At 35.6% G+C, this 22504-nt stretch overlaps 1 protein-coding gene across 2 annotated transcripts; it reads left to right on the top strand.

The window, feature by feature from the left end:
• The first annotated feature begins 14905 nt into the window (after nt 1-14905).
• On the top strand, nt 14906-22069 carry LOC103714933 (zinc finger CCCH domain-containing protein 18-like). 2 transcript variants are annotated; one of them, XM_008802411.6, is made up of 8 exons: nt 14906-15140; nt 16168-17119; nt 17438-17605; nt 17696-17875; nt 20382-20458; nt 20576-20743; nt 20835-20952; nt 21443-22069. In XM_008802411.6, the coding sequence occupies exons 1-8, from the start codon at nt 15110-15112 to the stop codon at nt 21513-21515; spliced, it is 1767 nt and encodes a 588-aa protein (XP_008800633.3). In that variant the 5' UTR covers nt 14906-15109; the 3' UTR covers nt 21516-22069. The 2 variants fall into 2 exon arrangements, with proteins under 2 accessions (XP_008800633.3, XP_008800632.3); XM_008802410.6 differs by having other exon boundaries at nt 14914-15140; nt 17435-17605.
• The last annotated feature ends 435 nt before the right edge of the window (nt 22070-22504 follow it).

The raw sequence follows: 22504 nt of genomic DNA, 5'->3' as shown, positions 1-22504 counted from the left end.
ATTTCTTTAACTGCTCGTCTGATTGCGAGAATATTGGTAAGGAAAATGGCAAGACGCCAAAAGACTCCAGTGGTTATTTCAACTTAAATGACAAAAGAGCCCTTAACCGATAAAGGATTGACTAGACAGTCCTGCATGGATTGATGTGGAAGATTTAGGCACTACTTTAGTTAAGTGGTTCATTAAACTGAACTCCAGTCTTATGTAAACAATTCATCTAACAAATGACAATAATTTTTTTGTACATAAATCATCTAGATTGCAATATTTGCTTAATAATAAACGGGCATTATACTAAAGTGCATATTTTTTAGCTTGCAAATTATCCATATAGTATAACAAAAAAATTTCAAGTATGCAAGAAAATGTTCTACATCATCACGTATGGTGATTGTAATATATTTGTTAGAATAATTTTAGGGATTACGTAACAACTTGCATTATTTATAATATTTTTTTTATCAGCATGATTCTGTGTCAACCTATATTAGTTTCCTTTATTAGCATTATTTTATTAGAGTAATTTTAGAAATCACATGACAACCTGTATCATTTGTAATATTTTTTATTATTAGTGAGATCCTATATCAGTCTATATTATTTTTCATGAATAAAGTCTGTACACGAGTATATATAACCTCTAAGATATACCGAATATGAAAGGACAGAAAAATAAAATCACTTTTCTCTCTCTCTTTTTCTCCTTTTTTTTTTTTCTTCTTCTACAAATATTCCAATAATATTGTTGATATAGATGGGGGGAAAGAAAACCAGATCCTTTGAATTTTGAACTCCAAGCATGATTATAAAGAATGATGTACTAAGAGTTGTTAAATCATGCATCACAACTTTCATATCCCGTTCTCATGAAGAAAAAATCCAAGCTCTAAGCACAAAAGAATGCAAGTATAGGTTGGCAAAAGTCAGATGGGTGACTAGATTGGCCAGAATACTTAAGTCTCTCTCGAGTCCTCTGCCTCCCTTATTGTTGTTGCCCTCTACCCTTAACTACTTCATGGTTAGCTTGGATCTTTTTTCTTTTTTTTAAGGAGATAATTTTATAGCTGGATTTTTAACCTAGGATTACAAGGGGGACAATTGCCTAGCTATTTCTAGGACTTTTCTACCTTCATAATCACTTATGCTAGATATCTCCTCTACCCAACTACTTTGAAGCAATTTTGATTTTTTTTTCTCAATAAGAAAATATCAGAGCATGATTTCTAATTTAAGACTATTGGGGCATAATTGTCATGACAAGGTATGCATGGTCGTATAAACTTTTATATCTATGGTGGAGCTCAGGGAAGCTTGGAGTGTCACAGTGTTGCTTTAATTGACTAATACCTCAACTATTGGTCAACTTTCTTATTTATAAGATCTACACTATTGGATCCTTCGACTAAATTCTTGTGATTATTTTTAGATATATCGAAAAGTCTAATCAATTTATGCAGTTGTTACTTAGGAAAGGGAGCATGTTATAGCGCTACGAGTGTTTAGGTTTGACGTCATTCTCAGAAAGTCATAAGAAGCTTATATTTGTAATATACAAACATTATAATTGGGCATGAGAACCGTTAGTTCTAAGATTTTCTATAATGGTTTCGAATATACTTGATTGTTGCCATTCATATCTTCTATTTACCTTATAAAAAAGCAAATCCTTAAAAAGATGTTCGTTATTAGAATTTGTATGATTACCATGTGAGCAAGGAAATCAAATGCGACAAGAAGAAAGAGGGCAAGCTTCTAAAATCTCCATAGAAGTTAAACTCTTTAAGAAATTGGAATCCTAAATGTCAATAAATGACATTCCAACACCCATCCATACCTCCAATCATGAGCATTATACACATCCAATGTTAACCAACCAACTTACCTCGGTTACAACAACTTGTGTATCTTTTTCGTTTACTAGTGTAAACCACATTTTTTGTATGATTATACCTTAGTCTTAAAGTGATGTATTCTTGTAACTAAACCTGAAAACATCCATAGAATGTACATTTTAATCCTAGGCATCCATCTAAGCTAGCACATGATAATGGCTTTTCATAAATGAACTATCTATTTTTAATTTAATTCAAATATGATATACAACACATACATAAGCCCTCTTTCAACTTGGCAAAAAACATCTATCATTATTTTTTATCAAATTCCAACTCATAGTTTCATACAAACATTAAACTATCATGATTCACTTTATCCTAAATTTCATTCATACCTATATATATATAAACTTATGCATATGGGTAGCTACTCTTTTGCGTTATAGGTTTTCCTTATAGAGAGATGGACTTATTGGTATAGCTTGTTCAAAGCTTATGCATAATAAAATTAATTAATGCTATATGACATCCAAGTTAGCTCTTTCAATGATTTTGCCTTAAGAAGGACGAATCAGACAATTAGCATTTTAAGCCGATTGGTTGGATAAGTATCCAGAAAAGCATTCAGATGCTACAAAATAAAGTAAACTCTAGAAACTGCCAAATATTTTCAAAAAAAATACAAAAAGTAACTAATAATTTAAATAAAAAAGTTCATAAAAATTTATTTTTTGAGCATTTCTAAATATAAGAAAACGTTAAGCTAATTAAACAAAATTTTAAAAAGAAAAACAGATGTTGTGGCAGTGTGCATGGTCTCCACTTGCCTTGGAGACTTAGTATGAGGACAAAGAAGGCAATGCTGGCCAAAAAAAAGGGTATTCGGGTCACAGGAAGAGTTTCCACGTCACTAGTGAGTAGTGACCACTTCCACCGGCCGAAATAGTTCTGTGAAGTAGCCTGCGAGTTGGGCGTCTGCGAAACTGAGAAAATACCCATCCACAAGAACAAACAAAGTGGGGGCGACATTTGGAGGTTCCACGGATTTCCGTTACAGCAGGAAACTTTTTTTTTTTCTTCTTTTTTTAAGAAAAAAGAAACGGCTTGCAGTAACTACAGGAATATGGCTTTCCCATGATTCCATTAACACCATAATTGTGCTAATCATTTGCATTTGATTTGATCAGCGAATTGCAGGTGAATATTGGGGGATGGAGACTAGAGGATGATGCTTGGATGCAATGCCGTAACAGTGCATTAAATTTCATGCAAGCAAATCTCAGCATATGACCTCTTATGTATAGAGCGCGGATTCTGATGGATAGCTATCAAGCAATACAATCTTGTATGCCATCTGCAGTACAAGATGGATAGCTATCCGTCTCCTAATGGTAGATCAAGTGCAATAATATACTCTACGGTGCAAAACGTGCATCATAGAGGATCCTGAGTCTTCTATACGCTATAAATATCAATGTGATAGACAATGGCAGCTGAATGTGATGATGTATGTGATTCCTCGTTTAGTGCATGGCCGTGCGACCAAGATTTATTTAGAGGCTCATTTGGTTTGCGGAAAGTATTTTTTCTCATAAAAATATGATTCCTGGGAAGCAGATTCTTGAGAAGATGATGCTTAAGAAAGTACTTTTGGCATGTTTGCTTGACCATGAGAAAGTGACAGATTTTCAGAGTGCTTATATTTGGTTGACCATCCACTTTTCTGAAAAAGTTATGTGTAAGTCCTATTATACCCTTAATAAAAATTATGTCTTTAATGCATTGGATCAAATAAGGATCCTTGATTTGATGCTGAAGAACTTTTTTAGAAAAAAAATAAAAATGTTTCGATTTTCGGATCACGGAAAAGTAACTTCCTCATATTTCTCATGAGAAAGACTTTCTCATGAAACATGAGAATCATATTCTCACAAAATACAACTTTTCCGTCTCTCTCTTTTGAAAACTCCAACCAAGTAAGAGGCATCTCTTTACTTTTCCGTAGAGCATACTTTTTTCTTTTTTTTTTTCGCGAACCAAACGAGCTCTAGAGGATTATTACTGCTAGGCCCATCCAGTGACTAGTTTTGAGGCTCGAATACAAGAAAATAGCAGGTTAAGGGGACTAGAGCCAAGCCTCAAACTACAAATTCTGAATAGGCATCAGCATGACAAACCCAACTCCAAATTATAAGTTTGGGTTTGGTTGTAATTGAATAAGCAGGTTCAACTCAATCTACCATGTTGACCCAAACAAATCTTCTTTTAGGGGTCGTATGACTACAATGTTTTATTAGATCTATTTCTATAAAACCAAGATTTTGCGAAGCCAGGTTTTAGCAGTGTTAGAGTGAATATTTTTTTTTATTGATTGGTGTTTGGATGAATGATAAAATAAAGAAAAGAGTTTTATTTCTGTTTAAATCCATCTTTGAGATGGCAAAGAAAAAGAAAAATGGAGATAGTTTGGCAGAGTGGTGGTGTTGGTCGTGGCTATGGTGAGATATTAAAGGGAAAAAAAAAGATACGAAATCAAATTTTCCAAAGCCAGGAAAACTGCGGGTCGTTAGGTTTCTCACAAAACCGGTATTTCAGGTTTTATGAGCCCCTGGGTCGATTAAAACAGCGCTACGTTGTTTGAAAGATCCATAAAAAATCAAAAGTTTTTAGATAATTTATTTTTGAGAAACAGGAGAGCCAAACAATCTTTAACCAAACTCTAATTCCAAGTGAATTTTACACCATCTAAAAATATCATATTAAATTCTTTTTTATTTTTTCCAATAATTGTAACTTGATACATTCAATGATATGGTTATCTTGTACACACAATTGATTATTGGAAGGAGTCTAATATCTGTTTATCACTCATAATAAAAAAAAGTAAAATGATAGAAAAAGAAAAACAAAACGAATATGTTTCTTCTTTCCTCCTTACGTAGCATTTTTCTCCTCACTTGGTCATGCATGACTATTCTCTTCCCATGCCATGCAAGGCACACCACAAAAAGTTTTTTTTAAAAAAAATCAAAATATGGCACGGGTGTATATTTTTTACCCCAGACGAGGAAATATGAGGCTTCTTGCTGTAAAGGCCAAACTCGAATTGCACATTGGGTCGAGCTAGCACATAGCCCAGTTGATCTAGCTCGCCTTGTAAGAAGGTTGGGCCTATATTTTTATGAGGTGGCTAAGGTCGGGTCACAAATTGTTGGCATGATTTAAAAAACAGGCCGAACTTGGATTGGTAATTTATAAGTCCAATAGCTCAACCCAACCTTATACAGTACTTAGTGTGGAGTATGTTTTAAGTTGCAAGTTCTACAAGCTTGAGTCTATATTAGTTCTAGAAGGTCGACTTAGGATATCAGTTTAAATCCACATCAACTTAAGACACCAGTTATATATTAGCCTAACTTGATTATTGTAGAAATAGCAGATCGAGTCTAAATCAATTTACTTTATTATATTATATCTCTTGTAACCCCAAGGGAAGAGAGCAATTAAGTATCCTAGAGATCGGATGTATTGGGTGCTAGAGTTTGTAAGGTAATCTTATACTCTGTTTGGATGAATTTGACGAGTTTTGCAAGAATAAAGGTATAGTGAGACATCACACTGTATGAGAAACACCACAGCAAAGTGGAGTTGCTGAAGGATGAATAGATCCCTTATAGAGAGAGTTTGTTGTATGCTCTCAAATGCTAGACTTGGCAAATCTTTCTGAGCTAAAGCAGTTAATACAACATGACACCTTGTAAATTGGTCTCCATCAACTGCAATTGAATGCAAAATTTTGCATGAGATATGGTCTGGGCACTTGCTAAATATTCTAGTTTGAGAATATTTGGTTGTCTTGCATATGTTTATGTGAATGAGGGCAAACTTAAATCGAGGGAAAAAAGATGCATATTCTTAAGTTATGCAGATGGGGTAAAGAGATATAGATTATGGTGTACAGATGATTCTAAGTCATCCAAAATTATTATTAGTAGGAATGTTGCTTTTAATGGGTATGCTATGATAAACCAGAAAAAGGAATCTGTTGATGGTGCAAGAATAAACCGAGGTGTCAGTAAACATGTGGAGCTTGATGTTGAAGCTCTAAGAAAAGTGTCTCAAAACTCTCCAATTTAGATCAATAAGATAGAGATACATGATGATGCGTCACAACAACAACAAGAGTACAGTATCACTATTGGCAGGGAGAGAAGGCAGATTAGACCACCTTCATGATATGCAAATATGGTTGCTTATATTCTTTCAGTAGTTGAGAGTGTTGAAGGTGAGGAACCTTCTTGATACTAGGATGTAGAGAATCTAGCTGATATGTTGACTATGTTATTTTTAGTTGATAAGCTAATGCTTAGACTTGATTGGTATTTGTAGGGGATGATGCCCTTAAGAGCAAGTGTGGAAGAGACGATGAGAAAAGTTCTGACAGTTGATTTGGTAAACTTCAAGTCAAGGTGGAAAATTATTGAGTATGTCTTAAGTTTATAAATTCTAAAAGGTCGAGTCTACATCAATTCCAGAAGGTCAACTTAGGATACCAGTTCAAGTCCACATCAACTTAGAACACCAATAATATATTGGCCTAACTTGATTATTGTAGGAATAGCTGTTTGAGTAGTCTAAATCAATTTACTCTGTTATTTATATCTCTTGTAACCCCAAGGAAAGAGAGCATTTGATTGTCCCAATGATCAGATATATTAGAGGCTAAAGTTTGTGAGATAATCTTATACTCTGTACTTTTCAGTTTTTTTTTTTTTATAGTGAAGTTTTTTTATTGTCTCTACCTGTGGACATAGATCAATAGATCAAACCATATAAATATTGTGTGCTATTGTTCCTGTCTTGTTCTTTTTTTCTTTTTTCGTTCTTGTTTCATTATTCTCCCTTTCTATCACGATATATGGCATGTACATATATATTTGGCACATTTGTTACGCAAATATAGTAAGTGTAATACTAAAAATAATCTATCATATAAGTAAAGATGCTAGTTATTTGAGGAACTATTCTCCTAATTAAACATTGTATATAAATTACCGACACAGAATTGGAATTATAAACATGACTAAAAGGGAAAATGGGAGTGATATTTTCTAAGTTTTAATTTGTTACTAATTTGGGCTAGCCCAATTTTAACCTTTGCTCGCCTATAATTTATTTGGTTGAGCTTGGACCTGTGCATGTTGGTTGTAGCACAAACCAGGCTGATCTTGGTCTGGATTTTTAGTAACCTGGGCTGAATTTGAGGCCACTTTAGCCCAGCTCAACCCACCCAACGTGCATATGTAGGCCAGCCATTTGTCACTAATAAAAAGGGTGCCCCATGGTTTATTAGATTGGCCGGTCTTCCTCCCAACAGTTTAAGATTTTGAAATGTGAGCACATAACAAATGTTATAAGAGTTAGATCCATTATATGTCACAACCTCTATTGGTATTGTATCTCTCACCAGAGGATACTAGGGTCGAGGAGGATCCCATGGGTCAAGTTGGACCCAGGCTATGGGCAGAACCTCCTCTCTCAAGTAAGAGCCAGCCAACTGTCAGTCTGTCACGTGATTGGGTGGAAGAGACTGTCACTAATAAAAAGAGTGCCACATAGATTTGTTTGCTTGGACCGATTTTTCTCCCAACAGCTTAAGCTTTTGGTTGTATATCCACAACACATATAAAGCTTGGCTCCAAGTTTTGGCATTATATCTACTAAGATAATGTTTTCCACCTTACAGTTATTGTTTATGAAGTTTAATTTTCAGGAACTTTTCTTTTTTAAAAAGAAAGAAGCAGCCTGACAGAATCAAGTGGGACTGTGAAACGTATTTTTTTTTTCTGCTTTCTTTCTTTTTTTTTTTTGTTTGATTAATGACCGATTAAGACCTGACTTTAGGAGGAAAGATCAAAAATTATATGAGGCTACCTTAGCAAGCATACGAGCCCAAATTTCATTAACTCTAATTATGGAGAACACTTTGATTTTACTAAATTTTTGCAAAGAATTATGCAATGAGGGGTGATAATCCATGGTGCAATATGCCAACACAATGCAAACTCAACCCAAGATAAGCAGTTTGAATTTTCCATAAACTAGTCCATATTATGGTTCATCCTACTAACCTTTTTGTTAAGTAGGCTGGGTTCCATTTGAGGCTCCTCATCCGCTTAACCCATTTCAACCTATTGTATAATTAGATCGAGTTAATACGACTATGATGGACCTTTCACTATGTCTTTTTTCTTGGTCAATTGCCTCTCAGGGTATATTGATAAACCAAAATTTTATTTTTCTCTAATAAGAAATTATTAGTTCTTGCTATCACTGACCATGGATTGGAATTGATCTCAGCGAAAAACAGCCTCAACATTGGTTTTTTTGCATGTACTAAAGATAAATAGAACTTATGCAAAACAAAAATGATCTATTTTGAGTAATTTCACAAGCCAAGTACTTTTGGATAGGAAATTTAGAAATCATTTGGCATCACTTTCAATTTTTCTATTTTCAAAAATAAAAAATAAAATTTTCATTTTATTTTTAAATTTAAAATACAAATATATTTGATATTGCTAATTATTTTTAGAAATATATATATGATAATTAGGGATGCAATCGAGTCAAGTCAGATCAGAAATAGGTCTGGTCAGATACATGATAAATCAAAAATTTTCCAACCCAAATCCAATCTATTCATTAGACGAAAAAAAATCAAGATATGAAGTTGATCATTTTGTTAAACAAGTAACCTAATCTGACCTACAATGTATAAAATGAAGTTAAGTGGGTTAAAACAGTTAATTATTTACCCTTAATAACAATGGTGATGGAAATGTTCGTAGAGTGATGGAGATAGCATGGGAAGTTAGTGGCAAGGATGGTGACAGTATATTGAACATGGCTATACTGGTGGCAAGGGTTGTATGGAGATATTGTGACAATAGTGGCTAGGGCACCGATGATATGGCATAGATGATGGCAATGGTGGTAATGGTAGTAGCAGTGATCATTAATAATGGTGGTAGAGGCAGCAATGACAAAGATGGAGGTAATATTGGTGATCTTGGTAAAAAATATGAGTTTCTTATTTTAGAAATATTGGAAGTAAGAATTTTTTATTTTTATTTTTATAAAATAATATTAATAATTTTCAACAATAAGCATTGATAGTCGTGGTACAAAATATATTTTTTTGTTATTATTTTATTTTTCCTTTTTTACGTTATACTAAAGCAATTCTTTGAACACATACGATCTAGCTAGAGAGGAGCTTCAAGCAAACTTGGTGTTCCAAGTTTATTTCCAAATAGAGCTCAAATAGATTATTGCTTTGCTAGGGTCACTTTGCCTGCAGCTCTTATGATCCCATGAAATATTTTGAACCATAAACATGGGGTTGTAAACTTAAGACATACTCAACATAAGAAAATGGTATTATGATAATGGGAAGAAAAATCTCTGCTGCGCGCACCAGAGAAGATTGCTTGGGGACCTCTTACTTTTTACCACATGACTTCTCTCAAAGATCTTCAAGTAGCAACTTAAGAGGCAAGATAGGAGGAGACTCCTCCTGATAATGGAGTCCCTCCCGTCGAATAAAAATCCTCTGGTGCGCGTAACAAAGAATATTGCTTAGGAATCTCTTATTTCTTTGCCACTTAACCCCTATCATGGATCTTGAATTGGAAACTAAAGAAGCAAGATGAGAGGAGACTCTCCCCTTCCACTAATGGAGTCCCTCCTATCTCCATTATTTCCAGAAAAAAAATATATCAGTCCGCCTGTCAATCCCGTAGCACCTGTATCCCTCTTCTTTCTCGTTGTCCCAAACTCTCTCGATCGATTTTCTTCCCAACCCAACTGCTTTCTCTAGGCATTTATCATCTGGCCATAAAGTATATACTCATGAACACTTTGTTCTGTAATCTATGTATTGATATCGAAGAAGGTGTGCATTAGATCGCTGAATAATTAATTTGCTAGATATGTATCAACTGATCATAGACTGTATACCGGTAAACAGCGTATTCTAAAAGCTATATATCAAAACCACTAGTGGTTTATATTAGGTTGTTGGATGATTAATTTATCAAGTGTATAACAATTGGATAGGAATAATGTATTGATGAATGTTATATTATAGAAAGTGTATATTGATTTGCCTAGAAGTATGTATTAAATAGTCTGGATAAATCACCTGAAAATAGATCACCTAGGATGGGAAAGGGAAGAGATCAAGAGAGATTTAAGAGAAGGAGAAAGAAGAGGGATATGGGAGCTATGGGACAAACTCAACTTTTTTTTTTCTTTTTCTTTTTTTTTTTTTTTGAAATAACACAAATGGGAGGGACTCCATTAGGAGTCACCTCTTTAGTTGTTGCTTCAAGATCCTTGCTAGGGATTATGTGGTAAAATAATGAGTCTGTAGGTGATCTTCTCTTATGTTCCCATGCTTCTCTCATACAAGATACCAGTGTTAGTTATGCCTCCCAAGCAATGTAGCATCCACTTCACCATCTCTTTCCTAGATTAATCAATACCTACTAACAACATCGACTATAATTGAAATATTTGGATTTGTACAAACTATAGCATACGTCAGACAATTTATCCTTCTTGTTCTTTGGACATAATTCTAAGGACAATTTAAAATGTTGAGTCCATGGTGTTATGACAGCCTTCGCCTCCCACATGCAAGTTGCTCCATTGCTTCTTTTTTTTTTTTTTTTTCAATATAAGCCTTCTGGTATTAACCACAATTGACCCTGACCATGGTCTCGCATGAACGCAAGTCTTGATCAACCTCAGATAAAGATGTCTCCGACGCGACCTCCCTTCAACAATTTTTCTTTTTTAGGCGGATTTTCCTAGCAGCTTCTAATTCTTTCATATCAAACTCCCTACTCAGCAATGCCTTCAATGTTGCACTTCATCCATGCTCTTCGCAGCCATTAGCATGTCACCTACATAAAGCTTTATCCAACATCTCATAGTTTACACAACTGTCACATATACTCCTATAATAACCATGTCTAGCCATAAAACTCTTGAACCTCTAATACCATTGTCTAGGTGCTTATTTTAAACCATATAGTACTTTTAAGCTGTGGATCAATGCTCTTTTCCTAGCTAAAAAACCACTCAAACTGTCGCGTATATATCTCCTCCAAATCAAATCACCATGAGGGTACGTAGTCCTCACATCAAGTTGATCAAGCTCCATTTCCAACATCGCAGCAATAGCAAGAAGAATCCTGATAGTCACATGCTTTACCACCGTGAGAATATTTCATTACAATTCACTCCCTTTTTATGTGCATATCCCTTCATCACTAATCGGGCCTTGTATTTTTCTGGTTCGTAACCAATGGTTCTTTTCTCCTTAGGTAGTTGAACCATATCCAATGTGTGATTTTTATGAAAACAATCCATCTCCTCCATCTGCCTTCCAATTGCCACCATCTGTCTTCGGCTGCAGCCTTTTAGAATAAGGAACAATCTGCCACAACAAACAAAATATTTAAATTTATTTAAAAAAATAAATTTTAAAAAATAAATAAATCGCCTTATCTTTTAAATTTTAGATGGTTTAAATATTTTAAAATATTTATTTTTTTAGACCTTTTTTTAGAAGAGTTGCGACTCTTTCTCACTGGACAGAATTTATAAATAAGCTCTAAGTCTAGTGTATTGGATTACTCAATCCACATTACTACTTTTCTGCTTCGCGAGACGAGACAGAGAATTCTTCTTTTCTTTTTTTTTTTCTTCTTCTTCCAAGCTTCTTTGAAATTTTTTTTTTCATGGGGACATCTGAAAGAATCGGTCAGGTCAAGCCTCTCCAGCAATCGTGCTCATTAGAGGAGAATCGAGCTAAGTCTGATTGTTATACCTTAGGGACAAGATCGCTTTAGACTTGCACGTCGAAGGCAAATCACGTGGGCAGTATATATCACACGTCTCAATCCAAGCAAACTATTTTTAATCTTTTAATTTTATTCTAATAAATTATTTTTTTATAATAAGTTTATAAAATAAAGATATTATAGTTTTAGGTAATATATTTCCAACATAATCCTCCTACTATATTCCAATGGTCTGCATGTTTGTCTCTTCTCCCTTCTTTTTGCAATAGACTAGCGCTCCTTTGAAATGCCGTTACCTAAAGTACCATCCTTTATCTACTCCTGTGGAACATAATGAACTTATTGATGATTGGTCCTCCAGTTGTTCATCTATCTTCTCAAATGGCTCATTCTCCTTGTATTGCTGCCAAGTATCTTCATAGGATTTCTTAAACAAAGACTTCTTATCAAACACATCATTGATGATTTTCTTCCTAGGGTTAGGGTCCTACAGCTTACACCGTTTGAATTCCTTCTCAAATCTCAGTAGAATGCAAGCCTTGGACCTTGCATCTACTTGGTGCACTCCCCTCCCGTCTGTACACATCTGCAGGACATCCAAACATAGTAAACATCCCACAGCTTTATTGTCTCTTTTAGAGTGGCATGAGAAAAGAGAGAGGACTCTCCTAATTATTTTTCTTCTAGTATTTTTTTGTGGTTTTTTTTTTTTGTTGTATTTGTTCTGAATCTTGGGCTGGTGCAGTCGGTCTACTCTGTGTAGCGTGTCATTCTACAATACCCTGGAAAGTGTAAACGGACGAACAATACCTAATTTCTAGCAGAATTTTTAAGCTCTTTTGAAGTGAACTCACCAGCATTGTCAGTCCTTAATATCATCTTTACTTACTCGCTAGTCCACTTCTCCACCTTTTTTCTTCCAATGTCTGGACTTTGTGAAAATTTCTAATTTATCCATCGTGAAGAAGACCAATTAGTTCTCGTAAGGAAGTCATCAATATAAGATATAAAGTACCATGCACCACCTTTAATTAGATACCACAAATTAAATCAGCAAGTTTGCATGCAAGTACCTCTCGCTCTTTACAACTCCTTACCGTTCTACCACTAAGGTCAAAATAAGATACCATGACAATAATAAGATCTTTCGATCCTTTAAAATTAGAACAAAATAGTGGATTCACGAACCACTATTGTTTTTCTTTCTTCTTCTCATATTAAGCACTCTAACCCGTCCATGCAGTTTTGAATGCTGTAAAAGAAATAAAAACTGCAAACCGTCGTCCCCCTTTCTATGTTAAGCTTGGGATATAATATTTATTAAGTCTCACGCGAGTGACATCATAATCACTTACATAAATATGATACCATATATGCGTGTTCTCAAAAGCCAAGAATATCTCAACTTATTACAACTAACAGTTCTTCAATTACATGCGAATACTACTACATAGGCAAATGTTGGTAGATGGCATGGATATATACAATTGGGAGCCAAAAAAATGATTATTAATCGAAGTCGCACTCTTTTTCAAAGCTTGATGCTACAACTTCCTTATGTTTGTTCCAATATGAGATACACTTTCCCATCTCATTTATGCATCAAATATTGACTACTTAATATAGGGTCTAACATATAATGGCATTACCTGGATAGCACTTGATTATGAATAAATAGTATAATTAACAACAAAATATAAGAAAACTTAGGCTTGTAGTCACTAGTCACAATGACCAGGCTTAAAATGTTCAAACCACTAAAATATAATATATTCTAGCCTGATAAATTTTTGGCTATAATCACAAAACTCATTGCATTTCTTCAATTACTTTGGAAACCACTCTTGAAAAAGATGGTCATCTATAAAAGATTAAATTTTAGTTTTGTTGGTCAAGAGATTCAAATTTGATGAAGGGCTTGGAAGGGCATGTTCTCCATGGCTCATTTTATGCACATGCTAAAGTCAAATGGATCAAATCAAATTCTCATCCAATACAATCTAGCGTTAAGGTTTCAAGCCTAGATTTTCGACCCTCAATTATTCCTTAGCTTTTTAGGTGAGGTTGTGTAAGTCCAAGTCTAGCCAACTAGACGATGGATCCAATAGATCCATCATGTTGAGCTTAATTGAAGCATGTGGGTTTACATACATCTAAATTGGAAACAAATTAAAATAAAATGTCAAAAAATTGTCCATTGTTATAAATCTTTCCACCAACCGAAGAACGAGCAAAAATATAGGCAATCAACTGAAAACAAAATGTGTGAGAATTAAAAGATTCTGTGATGGTTTAATAGTTAATTCGTAACTTGTAACACGAGTAAATGCTACGACATTAGGCTTTCTTCTAATTGGCAATAAACCATGCCAAATCTTGCATTTTTATTAATAATCTCTTATATCATAACTTAAATCTATATGCATAACATATTAAATTTAGGGTTTAAGTTTGGATTCTATGTCAAACTAAAGTCCTTTTAGTTGAAAGATTGTTTGCTAACATAAAAGCACAACTACATCCATCACCTGTGGTGAGTAATACAATGATATTGCTTACATATATGCTTCTCAATAGCAAGAAGCCATGTCAAATCTCATGTTCGAATAACAATATTTTATAACGTAGTTTCCATGTGTAACATGTTATTTGAAGAGTCAAATCATTTTGGGATTAGGACTCGAACTAGAAAAAAAAGATATGGTCTAATATATTTGAGAGTTTCGAAATGCTAGCAGAATAATTTCTGCATTTTTTAAGATGAAAAAGTACTTCCTTCGTTTTATAATTATCATATATATATATATATATATATATATATGTATGTAATGACGGAAGAGAGACACGTGTCATGTGCAGACCCGATGAGTTTTCCTCTCTCGTGTATCAATCGAAAGAGCCCATCCAATTATCAAACTAATATCCATCAATTATTTTCTTTTTCTCCACGTAAATAATTAAAACATTTTTCATTAACAACGTAGTCAAATATCGAAGAGGCAATCGTAACGGAAAAGCCCTCGTCTAACGGGAAGCCGTAACGCCCCGAATTTCCCCGTAGCCCGTTACCGCCAATTCCTCCGTTTCAGCCAGCCGGTGGAACCGGTCAAGGAAAAATTTCTTATGGCGAAACTACCCCTATGAATGTCTCAAATCCAAGACAATAAAACTAAATGACTTGTGTCGTTTGGGAACAGCTTGGTGGCATATTACTCATTTGGCATAAAAATCAAACACCCCTGTCGGTTGCCAAATATAGGACGGATTTATATTTAGACCCAAGATTTTCTGAGAGGACAAAAAATCCACCCTGTACTCCATTAACAAACAGAAGAAGGAAAATATTAAGAAGAACGATTCGGGTGTCAGAGATTTAATAAGTCTCTTCTTCTATCCATTATGGTAGGATGCTGTGCCGCGGTCGGAGAAGGTACATTTCTTAAACCGGTCATATAAAAATGTGTTTTTTGCATTTGTTATTGTGTAGATTGTAGAACATAGTGATTGTTTTTTGCTCTACTCCTTCAAAAATCATTTTTTGGTGATGGATTATAGTTGTTATCTTTGTGCCATGAGGAAACCTTTTTGGTTGATGAAGAAAGATGGGCGTTGGAGGAGTGTAATCATGGGGTTGGATTTAAAGATGGGGCGGGATTGGTTGTGTTAAAAGCTGCATATTATGATGTTTGTTTTATAGATTAGATGAACTTTACTTAAAGAAGTGTTTGGAATCATTTTTTCTTTCTTTCTTGATGCGGGCTTATGTAGATGGGTTGCAAAACTTTCAGCTTTTTGTTTGCTTTGTTGATTCTTCTTTTCAATATGGTGCTTTTTCAAGGATAATGAAAATGGTATTTATGGTTTTTGTTTCAACTTTCTCTGCAGTTATTTGATTTTGGATTTTTTTCCTTCGATTAAAACGATTGTAAAATCGCTCTCTCTTCCACACCCCTTCTCCCCTCCTCCTCCTCTTCTTCTTCCGTGTGAGAGGTGGTTGTTTCCTGGTTCAAAATGGATCCTAAGGAAAATCTCTTCTCAAATGGCATTAATTTTTCTGTTGAGACAGGCTTCCAATTAAATGAGTTGTCTATTTTTAATGTTCTGCATCTTTGTCTATGGAATGTTAGCTTTATTCTTCCTTTTTTACTCATAATTTGTGGCTAGAAGAGGCTCTGGGGAATTACTAGGGCCACTGAATATAGCCAAGATTTAGCACTTTTTTACTTCAGGATTTTTCAATTCATAAAACGTTCTTACCAAGAGAAATTACTAGAAAAGGTAATGCAAGAGCTCAATTCCTTCATTTTTTTTCTGGAGTAGTCAACAATTAGTATTTTAGAATTTCTTCTCATGTAGTCTTCTTTCCTGCTCTAGTGTCTACTTATATGGCATCATGGATTTACTTAAGTTGTTTGAACTGGGTTTTTTACTGAAATTCCTTTCTTTTTGCCACATAGAGACTAAGTACGCCGATATGGATTTCTCCGAATTGACAAAGATAATCTCCCGTAGAGTTCAAAAGCTCGAGCCAGATAATGCTGTTAAGATCATGGGGTGCATCCTTCTGAAGGAACCTGGAGAGCAAGAAATGTTACAGCTAGCAATTGGCCATGAGAACATATTGGTATCCAAGATAAACGATGCCAAGGCCATGCTAAGTATGCTGTCCCCGAACAACTTCACTTCAGCACAAATGCTTTCCATACCCGACAATTCTCATCAGTTCGGTTCACACCGTCCTTCTGGGTCACGCCCCTTCTCCTCCCCTGCCAGCTTTCATGTTCCTGCTCCTTATTGGGATCCTCAGCTTGCTCCCGATCAGCACACTCCACTGCAGAGTTTAGATTTTGGCCCACGACTATATACGGATTCAGTTGGGGATGATTACTCTCTTCGTAACCAACCTCAGTTCTTGGGCATAGATGAGCAATTGGATAATTTGAATCCCATGGGCAGTTACTACTACCCGGATGCTGCATTGGCTGGGGAGATGACTAGTAGGACTAGCAGGAGATCACAGAGCCTTTCGGAGTTACCTATGAAGACCTGCCATTACTACGTCAAGGGGTTCTGTAAGCACGGAGTGAACTGCAGGTACTCTCATGGACTGTCCTTCCCGGATGGCTATTTGCAGGCATTTAGCCCCGGTATGATTGAATTGCCAAATGAGGATCATGCATTCACACCAGGGTCACTTGAGAATCTAGAAATGGAGATCATAGAGCTGTTGAGATCAAGGAGAGGGAGTCCTGTTTCTATTGCCTCACTGCCTATGCTGTATTATGAGAAGTATGGAAGGAATCTTCAGGCTGAGGGGTACCTCACTGAGAGCCAGCGGCACGGGAAGGCTGGTTTCAGCTTGACAAAGTTGCTTGCCCGCTTGAAATACAGCATCCGACTCATAGACAGGTAGTTATTTATGTACTCCCGTGGAATTTCCTCCAAGTTTCCCCTTTAACACACTTATCAAACTCTTCCTACTCAGGGCTGCATTATGCTAGTTTAGTTCTCTAACTTGAGTGCTGGTTGTTAAAGATGTGGTGCAAATTTAAACTTATCGTTTCCAAAATTAGTAGCATGATGGCATTAATTGTGTACTTCCTTAGATTGCTTTGCACTTCAATTTACAAAATGCACAGGTGGAGAGGAGTTATAAATTTGTCATGGTGGGTTTTATCTACTTGGTTGTCTATTTATCCTTTTCATTTCTGTGTGTTTGAATAGCAGACCACATGGGCAGCATTCAGTGATACTAGCAGAAGATGCCCACAGATATATGGAATGCAGGAATGAGAGAAGTGATCTGGGTTCAGCAGTTGCGAGTTCTCATCAAATATATCTTACATTTCCAGCAGATAGCACATTTACTGAGCAAGATGTTGTCCACTATTTCAGGTTAATAAACATCTGCAAGATTATATATAAAAAGATCTGTTGATTCATTTTTGTTGATATCGATGCCTTCCACCCATTGTTATTTATCAGACAATATGGCCCAGTTCGTGATGTGAGGATTCCGAGCCAAGACAGAAGAATGTTTGGGTTTGTGAGCTTCCATTATGCACAGACTGTTCAGGATATTTTGATGAAGCGGAATCCCCATTTCATTTGTAATTCTCGTGTTCTAGTTAAGCCATATAGGGAAAAATCAAGGATCATTGACAGGTAAGTTTCTTCTCTTCAGCATGCATGTTAATTTTCTTATAACATTGTAGTTGGCAAGTAGACTCTAGCAGGATTTTTGTTATACATATGATTTTGGTCTCTCCACCACTGTCATTCTGAATTAGAATTTGTTGTTCTTCTTTATTATAATCTGCTTCTGAATAATTTGAGTACCATTGCTGATGTTATGAATCTGAAGATATATATGATTAAACTGCCAATTTCAACTATCAGATTTTGTGCTGAAATACATCTCAACAGACCGGGGGCATTTGTTTTCCAATATTTCTGTTAGGATCTTATATGCAGAAGCTTTTTCTTATATATAGAAGCTGATTATTGTTTACACTTTATAAATTCAAACTTATATTGTAGATCTTGCAATATATAAATACCAAAGATTTTTAGTTGAGAAACTGGGAAAGTGTTCTCTTGAAGTTCTAGAAACATCTTCTCTGCATAATTGCTTCCATTTTTTCACTGAAGTGTAATATTTCTGCTGTCCGTGAAAATTCTTTGTCAGCTTGAATGTGCAATAGTAATCATAATTTTTCAAAAGATTGAAATTAGAAAATTCTTCCAATGAGAAGCACTGAGAGAGAAGTATCTAAAACTTAGGAACAGCAAAAAAGAATTCCTGTGTATAATGATTAACATTTATGCATTCATGCATGCCCCAGAACATGAAAGACATCTCAATTTCTGGAAGAATAAAGTATATTATGCTTCATACTTACTGTCGTGACCAGGGCCGGCCCGAGCCTTAGGCGACTGAGGCGGTCGCCTAAGGCCCCGGGCCAACGGAAGGCCCCCGGAAGGTGAAGAGAGAGAGAGAGAGAGAGAGAGAGGGAGGGAGGGAGGGACCGTGACCAAAAGGAAGCAAAGGCCCCATATAAAACGGGATGAGCTGGCTACGAGTCTTCCCCCTTGATGGAAGGGAGGTGGAGAGTTTCTTGGCCTGCAGAGGGGAAATTTAGGAAGTTGGGGACAGTAGTTTTGTTTTGGATGGAGAGAGAGAGAGAGAGAGGAGGGATTTGGTTGGCTTGATACACGCCTCTTTCATCCCTTCTCTTGTTTGGTTTTGGTCTTGGTTTTCCTTCCCTCACATTACTCCTGATCCAGCTGGGCCATCAGGAAGAAAGGGGGATTGGAAATGGACTTCTTGGAGGGTGGAGATTCTTTTAATTTTCTCCTCTCGGTTTCTTCTCCCCACTTGGGTGGTAGAGAGAGAAGGAGGGAGGGGGTTGAATGGCTGCTGTGCTGTGATGTTGCGGTTGCTGCTTGGGTACTCACTTGAAGGGGAGATGGAGGGATGGGACTTTTATTAATTAGATGGAGTCAATTTCCCATAATGCCCCTACTTTCTCTTATAGAGAAGCTCCTGGAGAAATTCTTTTCTTTACCTTGACCATGAAGTGCCATGGGATGACCTTTTCCTATTCCGCTCTTGCTTGACATGATAAACAAAATTGCCAAGCATTATCTCAGTTATTTAATCAGTTTTATGGCCCTTCTTTTAGGATAATTACTTTTCTGCATTTCCATTCAAAAATAATATTAAATTAAAAAGATTTCTGGCCTATCTTTGTTAGATTCATGTACCTTTGTTGAAATAGTGTACTTGATAGCTATCCATTTTCATATCATTTTTTTAATATTTTATATTTATTAAAAAAAATTATTATTAAAAAAAAAAAGGCCTCATTCATTGGATTCGCCTTAGGCCCCCAAATGTATTGGGCCGCCCCTGGTCGTGACTAAATTCATAATTTAACTAAAATATTTTCTACCATTTTCAGAATTGTCCAGAGGATTATGGCCATATTGTTAGAAAACATTTACTCCTTCTTATTCAATTTTACTTGGATTCCAAGATTATAATTCAAATTGAAGAATATATACTGCAGTCGTTACAACTCATGTTCACTAGGGTGGATTTACAAATTAATAAATAGAAAATTTTACAATGTTAATCATCTAAAAAGGTCAGCAAAAGGAAAGAATATATGGTACAGGTTTTGGTGGAGAAGATATAGTTTTATGATCGAACATAGAGACTTTAGGTGGATGAGATTTAAAGTATCTTTCCCTTCTGTTGTTTTATTCTATTTAATATCAATATTGCTGATCAAAAACATTCTAAGCTGCAGTCAATTTGGCCAGAAACTGGAAAGCGGTCCACAATTAAGTGAAAATATATGCAGACAGTATATATGTTATGCTATGAACCAGAACTTCTTCTGTTTCTCATGTGGTAATTAATGGTGCTGCTTCAGTATGGTTATAATAGACATTGTGTTAAAGTTGCATTCATCTTGTAGAGGCATTAGAGTTGGCTTTTCTAATTTACCCTAACTTAGGACTTCACAAAATAGCATGCAGTTTGACTGCTTGACTAATGTTTGGCCGATCTTACCATACCTGTTTTACAAAGTTGACGCTCAATTTATTTCTTCTGATTGTAGTTTTTCTAGAATCATGATCTGTAAGTTTTCTTACCCTGCAGAACCTGTATGGAGAAACTAAAGCCTGCAATGTACTATCCTTCTCAATATAGTGACGTGGAACCTGAGCTTCATGCAAGTAGGCAGTTGCCACTTCAAGTCTTGCTTCATAATACTGTCTCCTGTCGAAGATTGATATTTGATCTTTTTATACTTTTCTATCCTAACTTTTTTTTATGATGCATTTTCCCTTCAGTTTCTAGAGAATCCGATAGTTCAAGGATGTTCAAAAGCAAGTTAATTGAGCAGGAAAAGATATCTGAACTCGAGAGAAGGCGTCTCTCTGAGTTGAACTTGGCATCAAAGCCGCTATCTCAGCAACCTTATCCCAGTTATGACATGGAAGAATTTAAAGTTACAGAAGGTGTGACAATTTAATCTTGAGAGATGTTATTTTCCCTGTTCCGATTTTTGTCCTAGTCTATTCATTTAACTTCTTTGTGATGATTGTTCAGATGGAAATGAGTTCCCGCTGATAGATCATTTTAGCTATACTCTTGATTCTCTTAACAATGGATCGACAAGTGATGACAAAGCCAGGCAGTCCAGCAACAGTTACAGTGACCAGGAGAGGTAAATAATATGCAAAAGATCACTGTAAATCTAACACAATATGAAAAGGTCATGTTCATCGAAAACATTTTGTTCATTAGTTGCATAACTAAATGGGTAGAATGACCAGCACTTTCTGGTTAATGCTTACTCTGAATCTCTCTTTATTGATCACTAATGGTATCTGTTGATTCACTTGATACTCTATTTTTGTCTCTTGTTGTAAATTGAAATTGCATTATATTATATCAGTGTTCATATTCTGAGAATCAGGGGCAAAATTCTTAAAACACCGAATTGTGTGCATCTTTGTTGAGGCGATCTTGAAAACTCACTATCAGTCTTTCTGCACTTGCAACTTCCGAGGTTACCTGTAACGGCTGAGCATCTGCTAAATTTACTGAAATATTGAACACATTGAATTATTTCAATTTGTAAGGTTTCAGTGTGACTTGTTTTCATGCACACAAGAATGATATACCTCTAATTAAGTTTTTTCTCTGGTATGCAGTGGCCAAATTGAGCTCCCAGAGAGTCCTTTTGCATCTCCACCAATAGAAAACAGCATCTCTGCAGTCATATAGGGATCAAGTGAGAAAACCAAAGAATATATAGAGTGCTTCATTTCATTCTTCAGTTCGAAACTACAGTTTTCAAACTCCAAACTATATGGATCTGTGAGATGTTAGTGAGCTTTATACCAGTAACCACAAGATCAGTTGCTTCTCCATTGTTACTTCATGGGAGAAGGCTACAAAAGTAATACAAGAACAGATAAAGGGGGAAATGTTACACTTTTTATTGTAGATACTGGAGCATAACTTCATCGATTTGTAGAAGTGAAAGCATGAATTCAAGATGTTTGGTTCATTATTGAGAGGCTGTTGTGAATGACATTTGAAACAGAAGGTGGTGTGATACAGAAGGAACTGCTAATTGGAGTGGATATCTTAAATTAATTTGCAAATAAAGATTTGGCTAATTGTCGTAGGAAAAGACAAGGGCGATGATATTGAAATAGGTTATGCAGTATCAGTGATGTTTCTAGTGGTAGTGGGTTTGGATCCAATACTAGTTTAATCATGTCTTTTAGCAAAACAAAGGCCCCATTATTGAGAATATGATCTTTTCTTTTTCATTATTGCTCTGTGGGTCCATTTTTACGTGCTCACTTTATACCTCACCATCTATAATAATTGCAGGAATGTAGTGCTAATGGTATTATGACTGCTGCTTGTAGTATGATGTGAGGCTTTTCCCCCTTTCCCTTCTCCTTTCCAACATATCTCCTTGACCTCAAAATTGGATAATATTGATGCGTTGGCCGAGGAGAAGCTAGGGCTGCAATATATAACTAGCCTTACTGATTGGTGCTTGATGCCTTATATTTGGGTCGCAGTAAGTGGGCAGTTGTCTGAAAGTTCAATATCACAAGCTGCTTGTATCATTTTGGTGTCCACTGCTTATGTCTGGCCAGAATGATGAGTCTAAATTGATTTCACACAATGTTCATTGTGGATATGGGTTGTAGCCCTTGAATAAACATAGAATTTCATTATGCTCAAATGTTGGA

The sequence above is a fragment of the Phoenix dactylifera genome, chromosome 7 (assembly GCF_051530095.1).
Source record: "Phoenix dactylifera cultivar Ajwa chromosome 7, Ajwa_hap1_PhDact_Kaust_v1.1, whole genome shotgun sequence".
NCBI classification, from domain to species: Eukaryota; Viridiplantae; Streptophyta; class Magnoliopsida; order Arecales; family Arecaceae; genus Phoenix; species Phoenix dactylifera.
The sequence above is the reverse complement of the archived record's forward strand: the minus strand, read 5'-3'. Positions and strand labels throughout refer to the sequence as shown.

Bases quoted from the DNA above. Each gene is read 5' to 3' on its own strand.
- LOC103714933 (XM_008802410.6), top strand. From the start codon at position 15,110: ATGGTAGGATGCTGTGCCGCGGTCGGAGAAG. The intron at 17,876-20,381 runs GTAAGTTTCTTC...CTTACCCTGCAG, and splicing joins AAATCAAGGATCATTGACAG to AACCTGTATGGAGAAACTAA. The intron at 20,744-20,834 runs GTGTGACAATTT...ATGATTGTTCAG, and splicing joins AGAATTTAAAGTTACAGAAG to ATGGAAATGAGTTCCCGCTG.